This window comes from Chiloscyllium plagiosum, unplaced genomic scaffold, assembly GCF_037043375.1.
Source record: "Chiloscyllium plagiosum isolate Xiang-an unplaced genomic scaffold, Cpla_swu_hap1 HiC_scaffold_27, whole genome shotgun sequence".
Classification (NCBI taxonomy): Eukaryota; Metazoa; Chordata; class Chondrichthyes; order Orectolobiformes; family Hemiscylliidae; genus Chiloscyllium; species Chiloscyllium plagiosum.
Genome location: NW_028270165.1, coordinates 48,743,348 through 48,758,240, shown reverse-complemented (window position 1 = coordinate 48,758,240; position 14,893 = coordinate 48,743,348). Strand labels below are relative to the sequence as shown.

Here is a 14,893-nt window from a genome sequence, read left to right as displayed (position 1 = left end):
TATTTATTGCCTAGGTGTGGTTTCTGTTCCTCTGTTCACCTCCCCTTCATGTGTCTATCAAGATACACCTTAAACATTGTGAAGGTGCCTGCTTCCACTACCTCCACTGGCAGTGCGTTCCAGAAACCCACCACCTCTCTGTGTAAATTCCCCACCCCCACCACTTCTCCCCCAAACAGTCCCCCTTTCACCTTGAACCTGTGCCCTCTTTTAGTTGACTTTTCCACCCTGGAGGGAAAAAACGCCTCTGACTATCACAGAATCCCTCCAGCGTGGAAACAGACCATTCAGCCCAACAAGTCAACACCGGCCCTCCAAAGATTAACACATAGAGACCCGTTCCCTTACCCTTATTATCTACATTTACTCCTGACTAATGCACCAAACTTACACATCCCTGAACATTGGGGCAATTTACATACAGACAATCCAACTTAACCTGCCTCTCCCTTGACACTATGGGTAATTTAGCTTCGCTAATCCACCCTAACCTATACAAGTTTGGATTGTAGGAGGAAGCCGGAGCACCCGGAGGAAGCCCACACAGACACCGGAGGTGGGGTGCAGGGACAATGTGCCAACTCCACACAGATAGTTGCCTGAGACTAAAATCGAATGCAGGGCTCTGGCACTGTGAGGCGTCAGTGCGAACCACTGAGCTACCTTGCCACCCCTGTCCAGCCAATCTGTGTGTCTCATCATTTTGTCGAGGTCTCCTCTCAGCCTCTGTTTTTCCAAAGAAAACAATCCAGGTTTATGCCTCCTCTGCTCGTAATGAGAGCCCTCCAGACTAGGCAATGTCCTGGTGAACCTTGTCTGTACCCTCTGCCAGAGCACCCACAACCTTCCAGTAGCACCGTGACCAGAACTGCACACAATATTCCGAATGTGGTCAGAATAAAGAGCTGTAACGTAACTCTTACACTCAAGGAACCATGCTGTGTGCCTTCTTGACCACCATGCCCACCTGCATTACCACTTCCACGGATCTATATGCCCAGATCCCTCTGTATGCCAGTGCTCCTATGTGTTCTGCCATTTATCATACAATTCTTATATTTCCTTCATCACTATCGAGGTTCACTTTAACTATCTTTCTCTCTTCATCTCTTTTTCCCCCCTCCTCACATCAGCATATCATAAGACCATAGGAGCAGAAATTAGGCCATTCAGCCCATTGAGTCTGCTTCACCATTCAATCATGGCTGATACGTTTCTCAACCCCAATCTCCACGTAACCCTTAATCCCCTTGATACTCAAGAACCTATCTATCTCAGTCTTAAATATACTCAGTAACTTGGCCTCCGCAGCCTTCTGTGGCGGTGAATTCCATAGATTCACCACACTCTGGTTTAAGAAGTTTCTCTCCCCTCTGTTCTAAAGGGTCTTCCCTTGACACGAAAGCTGAGCACTCAGGTTCTAGTCTGTCCTACCAACATCTTCCCAACATCCACGCCGTTTATTATTCTGTAGGTTTCAATTAGATCCCCTCTCATCCTTCTGAACTCCATGAAGTATCAACCTAGAGTCCTCTAATGTTCTTCATATGTTAAATTTTTCATTCCTGGACCATTCTTGTGAACCTCCTCTGAACATGTTCCAGGGCCAGTACATCCTTCCTGAGATATGGGGCCCAAATCTACATACAGTACTCCAATTGTGGCCTGACCGGAGCCTCAGAAGTTCATCCCTGCTTTTATATTCAAGTCTGATCAAAATAAATGCCTGCATTGCATTTGTCTTCCTAACCACTGACTCAACCTGTAAGTTTACCTTGAGAGAATCCTGGAGTAGAACTCCATAGTCTGTCCCCATAATCTTTCTGTTCCTGAGTAGCAGCAGAGATTTACAGATACCTCGATTGTTTTCAGGGATACCAAGGGATCTTGGGAATTGCCAGTATCTCGGGAGGAGGCAGAGAGGAATGTGGTGTGGTCCTGTAAACTCCAGAACTTTCCAAACTCCCTGAGTCAGCAGTAACTCTTTCTGGACCAAGAAACAAAAGGGCCACTGAGAAACTGCTACATCAGAAGACCTCAGAAGCAGAAATGAGGCCAATCAGCTCATTGAGTCTGCTCCACCATTCAATCATTCTTACGTATCAAGGGTTACGGGGAGAATTGGGTTGAGAAACATATCAGCCATGATTGAATAGTGGAGCAGACTCAATGGGCTGAATGGCCTAATTTCTGGTAGTTAGTCATCCCTGGGTAGAAGGACGCAAAACAACAAGTTGTTTCCTGGGACCGATGAGCTAAGTGTTTAATAACCTCATGACAAAAGGACAATTAAGTTTGTCTGTGGAAGGAAGGCACTGACGTAAAGGGGTTTTTTGCAGGAAAGGCTGTATCAAACAAACCACTAACCCTCGAGGATAAGAAGGTAAGCTACAGACCGGAGATCTCCAGAAGTGTGGGGAGATGGTGTTAGAATCTAAAGAAGCATCACACCACAGATTTGAAAGCGAGGAATCTCCACCAGAATGCAACTCCAGAACGATGCAGCAGCAGTACTTGGAAGAAGAATGCTGCACTGAATCCCTGGATACTTCCAGAGACAAAGTGTTGGTGGAAACTCAGTTAAATTCTGCCATCAATTGGGTGATAGCCAAGTTGTGAGTGAGGTTGAACTTGGTTACTTGAGTTTTATTTTTGGTTGCTCCATACAATCAAGTGTAAATCATTGTTTCAGCAGTTAATTGTGTGCAGTTTCTGAGTTAAGAGCCAAATTAAAGCGATTCACCCACAACCACAGTGAGAGGCTGGGATTCATGTTGACTCCATTGCATTCAGCAGTACATCACGTCAATACTCTTATAAAGCGAAGGCTGACAGCACCACCTTTCTCAAACAGAGAGTGTCGCCCAATAATCTATAAAATTAGCATGAAAAGTGGTGTAACCTGCTCTAGTGAGAAGAATAAATCCCCAACACTTTAAAATCAACAATCAGCAATTTATTTATCCAACTCTCATGGTGAACAAATGAACAAAACTATTAACAAACTGGATACAGGCCAGGAGCAGATGGGTGGCACTAGTTTAGTTAGGGATCATGGACTGGTTGGTCTGAAGGGTCTGTTTCCAGGCTGCATGACTCCATCGCATGGAATGAATGGGGATCCATCCCAAAGATGATAAAGGTTTCAAGCACCACCTTAGGCAAATGTGTGGACTCCCTCCAGATAACTGAGGGCAGTGGGACACTGTGAGGGTCAGTAGATCAGTCAGCCAGCCAGTTCTCTCCAGGAGACTTCTCTCTCAAGAAAGGAAGTGGTTTCCTGCCCCATCAGCCAGATTATCCAGTTTGGATTAGGTCCTATATTTCCAACAAAATAGGTAGACAGAGCAGTGTCTATAACAAATATGTTATTAAACTTGGAAGCGTGCTGAAGACATATACAAGGATGTTGCCAGGACTCAAGGGTCTGTGTAAAAGGGAGAGGTTGGACAAGCTAAGATATTTTTATTTAGAGCATTAGAGACTGACAGGGGCCCTTAGAGAAGTGAAGTGATCGTGAGAGGCATGGAGAGGGTGAATACACTCAGACGTTTACCCCGGGGTTGGGGAAGTGAGAGCTAGAGGGCATCAGTTTAAGGTTAGAGGAAAAAGAATAAAAGGGAATGTGAGGGGCAACTTTTTTTTTTATGCAGACGGTGGTACACATATGGAATGAAATGCCAGCGGAAGTGGTTGAGGTGGGTACATTAACAATATTTATAAGGCATTTGGACAAATAAGTGGATAGGAAAGGTATGGAAGGAAATGGGCCAAGTGCAAGGAAATGGGCTTAGTGTTGATGGACAGTTTGGTTGGCATGGACCATGTTGGGCCGAAGGGCCTGTCTCCTGCTGTGGGACTTTATGATTCGTGTCTCTTTGTCTGTCCGACAGTTTTGAGTTTCCAAATGAACATCTTACTAAATCAGGCCGAATAAACTCCAATCTCATTCATCAACTCTGATGCGGAGGTGCTGGTATTGAATTGGGGTGGACAAGGTCAGAAGTCACATGGTACCAGATGAAGTGATGAAGGAGCAGCACTCATGAAAGAGCAATGCTCTTAAAGTTTGTGATTTCAAATAAACTTGTTGCACTGTAACATGGTGTTGTGTGACTTCCGACTTCTTCAACTCTGGGTTTGTCTCAAACTTGACGGGATACTTTGTCCAACTCGGCATATTTTATCAGTATCGCTTGGAGGAATTCTTTTTTTTAAAGATTAGATTCCCAACAGTATGGAAACAGGTCCTTTAGCCCAACAAGTCCACACTGGCCCTCCGCAGAGTAACCCAGCCAGACCCATTCCCCTATTCCTATTCCTCTACATTTACCCCTGACTAATGCACCACACCTACACATCCCAGAACACTATGGGACAATTTAGATGGGCCAATCCATCCTAACCTGTACACCTTTAGACCAGGGGAAGGAAACCGGAGCACTCAGAAGTAACCCATAGAGATGTGGGGGGGACATCGTGAAAGATACACACAGACTGTCATCCCCAGGGTGGAATTGAACCCAGGTCAGCATCGTGAGGCAGTGGTACTGACCACTGAGTCACCATACCACCCCTGAGCCACGTAGGTGGGCTTTGGGGGGTGGGGGCGGGGAGGGGATGGTGAGTCCAGCACAAAACAAAAAAAGCCCACTGCACCCACTGTCAGAATGGGCAGGAGGTTCAGCCTTGGGGGTGACCCACTGCAGCATCACTGGTGGAATCTGATTGTTGGGTGCACTGGTGCCTCCGCAAGTTGCAGGACAATGTGAACCTCCGCCCGCAGTCGGGGCAGGCAAACGGCCTCTCCCCGGTGTGGACCCATTGTTGGGCCAGCAGTTTGGAGGAGCGGGTGAACCCCTTTCCACACTCGGGGCAGCTGAATGGCCTTTCCCTGGTGTGGACCCGCCGGTGGGACAACAGGTCAGAGGAATTGCTGAAGGCCTTACCACACTCAGAGCAGCCGAAAGGCCTCTCCTCCGTGTGGATTCGCCGGTGTCTCAGTAGGTCGGAGGAATTGCTGAAGGCCTTCCCGCACTCTGGGCAGCTGAAGGGCCTCTCCCCCGTGTGGACCCGCTGATGGGCCAGCAGGTTGGAGGATTTACTGAAGGCCTTCCCGCATTCTGGGCAGCTGAAGGGCCTCTCCCCCGTGTGGACCTGCTGATGGGCCAGCAGGTTGGAGGAATTGCTGAAGGCCTTCCCGCACTCTGGGCAGCTGAAGGGCCTCTCCCCTGTGTGGACCCGCCGGTGCCTCAGCAGGTTGGAGGAGTCGCTGAAGGCCTTCCCGCACTCTGGGCAGCTGACTGGCCTCTCCCCCGTGTGGACTCGCCGGTGCTTCAGCAGGTCGGAGGAATTGCTAAAGGCTTTCCCGCACTCGTGGCAACTGAAAAGCCTCTCTCCTGCATGGATTTGCTGGTGGGTCTGGAGGTTGTCCACACAAGTGAACCCTTTCCCGCACACGGAGCAGTAAAACGTCCTCTCACCAGTCTGTATATGCTGGTGGGCCAGCAGGACACAGGAGCAAGTAAAGCCCTTCGCCCGCTTGGGGCAGGAGAACGGCCTCTTCCCAGTGTGATTGCACTGATGAGCCGCCAGGACAGATGGGACACGGAAGCCCTTCCCGCAGTTGCCACACTTCCATGGTTTCTCAACGGGGAGTGTTGCCTCAAGTTTCTCCATGGCCGAAGCTTCAGCTGCACACACACACACACGTGTACAACCCCGCCGTGAATTCTTCTTTCCAGGCAGTAGAGTTATTTCAGGCTCCACACTCAGTGCGCTGCAACAGTAGGGTCTTTCAACCAGTGCCCCTGTACTCAAAACAGGAAGCAAAAAGAAAGCTTTGCTCCTTCTCACAGAATCATAGTTGAAAATTGTTGCGGTCCTGGTGGATTGAGTGACTGTCAGACATTGACGTGAAAGTGAGGAATGGAGACGCTGGAGAGTCAGATTCAAAAAATGCGTCGCTGGAAAAGCGCAGCATGGCAAGCAGCGTCAGATAAGCAGGAAAATCAATATTTTGGACTTGAGCCCTTTATCTGTTGACTTTGAAACTTCTGTCTTCAGATAATCTGTAAGAAAAGATTACAAAAATCATCACTGCCAGTCCGGTTAAGAATGAGACATCAAGGCATTGACACTGACACCAGAGAGAAACTGTACATATAGATGTGGCAAATGTTAGTGGCAAGCCAGAGTGATAAAGATATGTAGCACAGAAACAGACCCTTCAGTCTAATTCATCCGTGCCAACTAGATAACCTAACCTAATCTCGGCTGATTTGCCAGCATCTGGCCCATATCATCTAAACCCTTCCTAATCGTATACCCATCCAGATGCCTTTTAATGTCATAATTGTGCCAGCACCCACCACTTCTTCTGACAGCTCTTTCCTTAAACACGCCACTTTCTGCATGAAAGACTTATCCCTTAGGTTCCTTTGTTAAGTTCTTTTGCTTGAGCTTCTTACACTGCAATACGCCAACTTCTGTGAACAACCAAACTTTATTAAGTACAGTACAAGCTGTGGAGAAACTCTTAACACTCTTCGCAATGCTTGAACACAACAGTACCAAAAAAACAAACCCCTTAAACAAAGTAAAACTGAAACAGAGGCTTACAGTTGAAGTTAGAAGGGCAGAAGGAGACAGTATTAGCAGCCTTTCTCCACACAGCCCACTGCTTAACTCACCCAAACAAGACTTCAGCTTTCAGGACTGACCACTCCCCTTTCATTGTACAGGTCACTTTTAAAACATAAAAGCTTTGGCCTCAAGTCTCATCGGTTCACACATTACCAAAAATGCCTCCCAATACCGTTTTTCATCTCTGTACTAAACCAGTCGCTTCGGAGCTTGGGTCTTTTTACCACCCCTCTGAAAAAAAACCAAGGACACAGCATCCTTGAGAAGAAGGACCAGCTTTTAGAAAAAAGGACCAGCTTTGTGACAGAGGGATATAGGCCAAACACTGGCAGATGGGATTAGATTAGTTTCAGAACATAGCATGGAGTAGTTGGACTGAAGGGACTGTTTCTGTGCTGTTTGACTCGGTAACTGTTCTGCAATGGTGTGAAAACCATTTTCTTGCCTTCCCCCATAAACGTCCACTTCTTTGTTGTTCCAAAATCAGATGAACTCAGCCTTGAATATATTCAATGATCCCATAACTGCAGGAAGACATCCCCACTTCTGAACTCAATTCCTCTTGCTAATATAACACGTGCTTTGCTCATTGCTTGCTGCATCTATCTGACAACTGGCATTAACTGGTATGGAAGGACGCTGAGGCTCCTTTACACACATTCCTGATGAAGGGCTCGTGCCTGAAACGCTGACTCTCCTGCTCCTCGGATGCTGCCTCATCTGCTGTGCTTTTCGAGCACCACACTTTTTGACTCTGATCTCCAACATTTGCAGTCCTCACTTTCTCCACATCCCAATATATCACCATTTAAACAATGCATCTCCTTTCTGCTTCCCCCACCCGCCCACAGGGAATGCTATCACTTCACATCGTGGTACTGCATTTTCCATGAGCTTGCCAACTGAGACACAGACCTGGCCCAACTTTTCCAGAATCTGTCCCCTCCATAAATTGAGATTGAGAGACACACACAATAAAGGTGTCTCTGATTAGTAGGAGGACACGCTCCTTCCGGTCCTCCAGGGCTTCCTATTGGCCCAACAAAAGAAGATCACGCGCAGTTTCCGCGGACAGCCAGGAGCACGCGCAGGTTTTGCTGACACCGGCGAACATGCGCAGTGTGTGTTGTCACCGAGGAGCATGCGCAAGATGCTCTGTGAAGTTGCTGGTGTTACCGACAGGTTTTGTGCCCAAATGACACTCGGAGACAAGAAAGGCTGGAGCGACATTTTATATTTATCCTGCGGCTCGACATTTTATTCCTTTTGCATTTTATTTGACGACTCATCTTTTCCTCAGGGTAGGGGATTCCCAAACTGGAGGGCATAGGTTGAAGGTGAGAGGGGAAAGATTTAAAAGGGACCGAAGGAGTAGAAAAAAAGTGTGAAAGTTAATTCCCCACAAGTGCCCTCTCCAAACCTGCACATCTTTGGATTGTGGGGAGAAACCGGAGCACCAAAGGAATCCCATGCAGACATGGGGAGAAGGTGCAAACTCCACTCAGACAGTTGCCCGAGACTGGGATCAAACCCGGGTCCCTCGCGCTATAAGGCAGCAGTGCTAACCACTCAGCCTGTTCAGAAAAAGCAGCAATTGATTTATATTAGGGTGGGAGGGGAAAGGATTAAAAGGGACCTCATGGGCAACTATTTTACGCAGCGGGTGGTGCGTGGATTGAATGAGCTCCCAGAGGAAGTGGTGGAGGCTGGTACAATTACAATATTCAAAAGGCATCTGGATGGGTACATGAACAGGAAGGTTTGGAGGGATATGGGCCAAGAGCTGGCAAATGGGCCAAGGTTAATTTAGGATATCCGACTGGCACGGAACAAACAGTTTGTTTCCATGTTCCACTACTCTATTTCTATATAGTCAGAACTGTTATGACACGGACAACACCCCCCACTAATTTAAACCCAAAAAAGATTTACCCCATGTGATCATGTGAAAATTCAAGAGGTAAGGAACTGTTTCTAAAAGTCACTATTTAAAGTTTTATTTCATGATCTAGGACACTAACTTGCAAGTGTTTAAATCTGCTGGGATTTTTCGTACCGCCAAATCTATTCAAATCTGTCTAAACTAGTTCAAATCTCGTACGAAAGCCCCCAAATTTTACAACACTGGGTGCAACCTCCCCTACCTAATTTAAACCAGCAACATAGAGAAGGTTTAACCCATGCAGTAATCTGTGAAAATTCAAGAACCAAGAAACTATTCCCAAAGGTCAGTATTTAAAGTTAAAATTAACAACTTTATTTATTAACGTCTAACGGAGAATAATTAATTAACAACAATTTACAACTCCTTTCTCTAACCTATCTTCTACTTTCCCCTGTATGATACCAGTCCAATAAAAAACCCTGATTAAGATTTACCGAAAGATTCAAACTTCAAACCCAGCCAGCTGTTAAATCTTCTCTTTGTACCTTCCTCTGTAGATTTGCTCTCCAGGTCGGTGTCGATGTTTTTTCTCTGTGCAGACTCCTTCTCTGGACAGGTACCTCTCAGAGTTCTCACTCTGGTCTTTTGAAAGCTCTCCTGTAACTGTTCAACTTTTTTTTTGATTTTGTACTCCAAAGCATCAAATCGTTTCATTGGTGTTAATATTAGATTAGATTAAATTCCCTACAGTGCGGAACCAGGCCCTTCGGCCCAACCAGTCCACACCGAGCCTCCGAAGAGTAACTCACCCAGACCCATTTCCCTCTGACGAATGCAGCTAACACTACGGGCAATATAGCATAGTCACTTCACCTGACCTGCACATCTTTGGACTGTGGGAGAAAACTGGAGCACCCAGAGCAAACCCACGCAGACACAGGGAGAATGTGCAAACTCCACACAGTCACCCAAGGCTGGAATCCACCCTGGTGGTGTGAGGCAGCAATGCTAACAATATTCTCAAAATACTAAATTCAAATTTGATTGGAATTCAGTATTTTGGGGCAAGATTTAAATCGATTGGCCAAAATTGAGTATGTTTTTGTCTCCAGGCAACCCAGCTACTGAGCTGTTTGACCAAATGTTAAATTGTTACCTTGTTCACAACGTTTGGTGCTATGTCAGGTGGTTCTGCTCGCTTTTCAATTCTCTTGAAGGTAGAATACACCTCTACACCTTCTAACAGAACCAATTTTTCAAGACTAGGAATCGGCCATTCACCCCTAACAGGAGAAAGTGAGTACTGCAGATGCTGGAGATTAGAGTCAAGAATGTGGTGCTGGAAAAGCACAGCAGGTCAGGCAACATCCGAGGAGCAGGAAAATTGACATTTTAGGCAAAAGCCTCATTCACCCCGAACAGCCTTTCCTCAACTGCACATAGTTCAAAGCAAGTTTGAGAAAGATGGCTGCAGCTTTGTCTTTATAGAAAATTGAACATGCGTTCAAACTTTAATGCTATTTCTGAATATATTATTTTAGCTATTCTCAATTTGAAAGATCAGCCATTTCTCGTGCACGCCCATCTCCCAGGCAGTGTCATCACCAACCATTTTCTCTCTCTCTTCTGAGAAGAGCTTGATACAGCGATCAAAGAGAGCTCGAGGCATGAGAAAGTTTAGTGGGAGTTGGAAGAGACACAGAATGGACAGGGTGACAGAGTGTGGGGCCATTGAGAGACTGGGGGGAACAGAGGGTGGTGGGGGCGGAAAGGAAAGACTTGGGGGTCAAAGGATGGAGGAATAGAATGAGGGGGAGAGAGAGAAAATGGGGGCAGAGAGTTGCGGGATGAGAGATAATGGTTTGGGGCAGTGGGTGGGGAGAGAGACAGCACAATTCCCACCTTCCCCAGGACTGGGGCAGTGTCCCATCAACTGGAACCTACTCCTCCCACAGCAGTCATTTCTCAATCCACATATGGCTAAAGCAGAAGACTTATATAATCCCTGCAGGCCATTTCACCTATCAAATTCACACCGACCTTCCACACAGCATCCCACCCAGACTCATCCACTTACCCTGCATCCCTGCAGTTCCCCATGGCTAACCCACTCTAACCTGCACATCCCTGGACACTTTAGCACAGCCGATCCATCTGAAACTGCAGATCCTTGGACTGTGGGAGGAAACCGGAGCACCCAGAGGTAACCCGCGCAGACAGAAGAGGGAGAACATACCAAAGTTCACACAGACAGTCATGAGAAGGTAGAATCAAATTGCTTCTAACAATTCTCCCACACCTGCAAAACCCTGAGCACTATGGGTAATTTAGCAGGGCCAACCCACCCTAACCTGGGCAAAGATAAAAATCACATGACGCCAGTCCAACAGGTTTATTTGGAAGCACTAGCTTTCGGAGCACTGCTCCTTCATTCGGTGGTTGTGGAGTATAAGATCATAAGACACTGAGTTTACAGCAAAACATTACAGAGTCATGCCACTGAAATGATACATTGAAGAAACCTGGATTGTAAAGTCTTTCATCTTTTAGAATGAGTTGCTGGTGTCATTAATATGTAAATCCCAGAACTTCTTCTAAGGCTCAAGATAACTTAAGGTTTTATAAGAAAAGATGACAACTCAGCTCAGACAATGCATTAAAGGTGTGAGGCCAGAGTCTGTCTGTATCCCAGTTTTTGAGTCAGACTGGTTCTATTTCCAAAGTGGAATTTATAAAATATTCCATGTATTGTCTGCCTGCAGATTGTGCATTTTTTGAGCAAAATAGATGGTATCTGCAAATACAAATTCACCCCATAGACCTCGGTGTGTGTGTGTGCGCGCGCACACACACGAGAGAGAGAAAAAGTCTAGTTCCATACTGTATATCTCTATGTCTATTGCATAACAGATGCTTTATTTCTGTTGATGTAAATATTGTTATAAATCATAGCAGGGTACTAATACTTAGATGTAATGGAGAGAGAATTCTTCAACCAGGGCACTATAAGAATCCTGGCAGACCCCTATTTCTAGTTTACTTGCCAATGAACAGACACAAGCACCTATTTAATTCTAACTTTTCACTTATTTTGTTATATTTTCTGATATGATACTCTGTGTCTGGATGGTTTACAGGCTGGGAGATTGTAGATTGGACTTTGATTGACTGAATGATTTATTGTTCCAGAAGGTGTCAAAGGAGGTTAAAGCTTCAGCAGAAATGAAGCAGAGCTCAGAACAGACAACAACTGTGGGAACAGGGAGATCAATAGAGGACAAAGAAACCAGGACCTGAAATCCGAGCTGACACTAGACTACCCTGTGATCAGTGCTTTGATTAGCAGTGTCAACCCTCTACCTTTACCTCGCTTCCCATTCGACTTGAATGCCACATCTCCCCTCAATATTTAGGATCCAATCCTTGTCATCCTGAAGCCATGTCTCTGTAAGGAGTCCCAGATCAAAACCTGGAGTGCAGGTTCATAGTTCCTTAAAGGTAGAGTCCCAGGTAGATAGATAGTGAAGGCAGCATTTGGTATGCTTTCCTTTATCGGTTACAGCACTGAGTAAAGGAGTTGGGAGGTAGGTGATGTTGCAGCTCTACAGGACATTGGTGAGGCCACATTTGGAATATTGTGTGCAACTCTGGTCTCCTGCCCATCAGAAGGACGGTGTGAAACTTGAAAGGGTTCAGAAAAGATTTACCAGCATGTTGCCAGGTTTGAAAAAAATTAGCTCTCGGGAGAGGCTGAATAGGCTGGGGCTGTTTTCACTGGAGCGTCGGAGGCTGAGGGATGACCTTAGAGGTTTATAAAATCATGAGAGGCAAGGATAGGGTAAATAAACAAAGTCTTCTCCCTGGGGTGGGGGAGTGCAGAACTAAAGGTTTTGGGCGAACGGGGAAAGACATAAAAGAGCTCTAAGGGGAGCCTTTTCACACAGTAGTGCATATATGAAATGACCAGCCAGAGGAAGTGGCGGAGACTGGTATAATTACAGAATTTAAAAGGCATTTGGATTGGTCTATAATAGAAGGGGTTCGAGGGATTATGGCCCCAGGGCTGGCAAGCAGACGAGATGAGGATAACTGATAGGCATGGACAAATTGGACCGAAGGGTCTGTTTCTGTGCTGTATATCTCTATGACTCCAATATAAAAGGTTCAGAGGCATATAGGTTAAACACAGGCAGGTGGGTCCAGTTTAGTTTGAGAACATAGTCAGCATGGACTAGTTGGACTGAAGGGTCTGTTTCTGTAACTGATCTGTACTGGTCTTGCCTCCCCCATAACCATCACATCTTTGTTGTTCAAAAATCAGATGAACTCAGCCTTGGATATATTCAATTACGCCCAAACTGCAGGAAGGGGTCCCCACTTCTGAACTCAATTCCTCTTGCCTTGCTCACTACTTGCTGCACCTGTCTGACAACTTGCATTGACTGGATTAGAAGGACGCAGAGGCCCCTTTGTTCATCCACACATCATTTCTGATGAAAGGCTCGAGCCTGAAATGTCAATTCTCCTGTATTTGCCATTGAAAAAAGACCTGGACTAACTTTCCCAGAGTCTGTCCCCTCCCTGGATTCACTTCGTTTCCCTTCAGTTCCTGCAAGTCAACAGCTCAACCCCGGAATGGAAAAGGGGTGAAAAAAGAGTGTGCTGTACTCACAGATGTTGGAAAGAGGAAGGAAGTTGCAGTCTGGAGTGAAGCTCAATCTTCGTTCAAAGAGAGAGGAGCAGCAGCAACAACTTCAAAAGTTCATTGTCCTACTTCCGCATCCAGACGATGGGTTTGCTGTGATTGGCAGGAGGACCAGTCTCCATCCGGCCCTCCAGAACTTCTCATTGGTCCATCAAAACAAGGTCACGGAGTGTTTCCGCTTGTTGTGTGAGCATGCGTAATATCTTGCTGACACTGTGGAACATGCGTAGTGCGTTGCTGACACCGAGTAGCATGCGCAGTATGGAGATGTTGGTATTACTGCAGATTTTCAAAGTTAAAAATCACACAATGCTAGGTTATAGCCCAACAGGTTTATTTAGAATCATTAGTTTTCGAAGCGCCGCTCCTTCATTGTTGGTTGTGGAGCAGAATCATAACACACAGACTTTATAGCAACAGGATTGCAGTGTCATGGGATGTAACATTAAACAACTTTAGCTTACCTCTACCATTTTTTAGAATGACCATGTTAGTTTTGATTCCTTCACATGTAAATCCCAGAACTTTTCAAAAGTTACGTTCTCAAGATAGCTTTTAACAATAGGTGTCATCTCAATCAGATAATGCATTGAAGGTGTTAAGTTAAAGTCTGTCTGTGTCCCAATGTTAGGTCAGACGGATTCTATTTCTATCGTTGTATTACAGAATCTTACGTGTATGGGTTTTTGAACAAAATAAAATGCGATTCTGCAAGTACAAATTCAACCCAGAAACTTTTGTGTGTGTGTGTGTGCAGGAGAAACCGAGTGATCATGTGTGTGTGTGTGAGAGTGTAATGGGGTATAAGTCTGTGATAGGGTGTGTATGTGTGTGTGAGTGAGAGAGAGAGAGTGTAATGGGGTATAAGTCTGTGAGAGGGTGTGTGTGTGAGAGAGAGATCATTTGAGAGAGCGTATGTGTATGAGAGAGAGTCTGTGTGAGTGTTGGTTTGGAGGAGCATGTATTTGTGTGAATGCATGCTTGTGTGTGAGAGAGAGAGAATGCATAGTACAGTGGGGTCACCTGTAGTGTGACATGAACCCAAGGTCCTGGTTGAGGCCATTTCCATGGGTACCGAACTTGGCTATCAGCCCCGGCTTGGCCAATTTTGCATTTTTGCCTGTCCTGAAGTCTACCTTGGAGGATGGTCACCCGAAGGTCCAAGGCTGAATGTCCCAGACCGCTGTAGTGTTCCCCGACTGGGAGGGAACACTCCTGGCTGCTGATTGTTGTGCAGTGTCTATTCATCTGTTGCTGTAGCCTCTGCTTGGTCTCACCAATATACCAAGACTCAGAGCATCGTTGCCTGCAGCGTATGAGATAAACAATGTTGGCTGAGTCACATGATTACCTGCTGCACTCATGATGGGTGGTGTCCTCATGTGTAATGGTCATAATCGTGTCAACATTCTGATACGTTTTTCATCATCTGCCGTGACAGAGTTGTATCGTGTTGTCCTGAAGGCCAGGCAGTTTTCTGAGAACAATTATCTGTTTAAAGTTTGGCGGTTGTTTGAAGGTGAGAAGTGGAGGCGTGGGGAAGGTCTTGGTGAGGTGCTCATCTTCATCAATAATGTGTTGCAGGCTGTGAAGAACATGGCGTAGTGTTTCGGCTCCTGAGAAGTACTGGACAACAAAGGGTACCATTTTGGTTGCAG

At 46.0% G+C, this 14,893-nt stretch overlaps 1 protein-coding gene across 1 annotated transcript in view; it reads right to left on the bottom strand.

Moving 5' to 3' along the window:
* LOC148143955 (uncharacterized) overlaps positions 1-6,065 on the bottom strand; it is a 190,299-nt gene extending 184,234 nt beyond the window's left edge. Inside the window, 1 exon segment of the mRNA XM_087975287.1 lies at positions 4,906-6,065. Within this exon segment, the coding sequence (XP_087831413.1) occupies positions 4,906-5,679 (774 nt within the window). The 5' untranslated portion in view covers positions 5,680-6,065.
* Between the last annotated feature and the right edge of the window lie 8,828 nt (positions 6,066-14,893).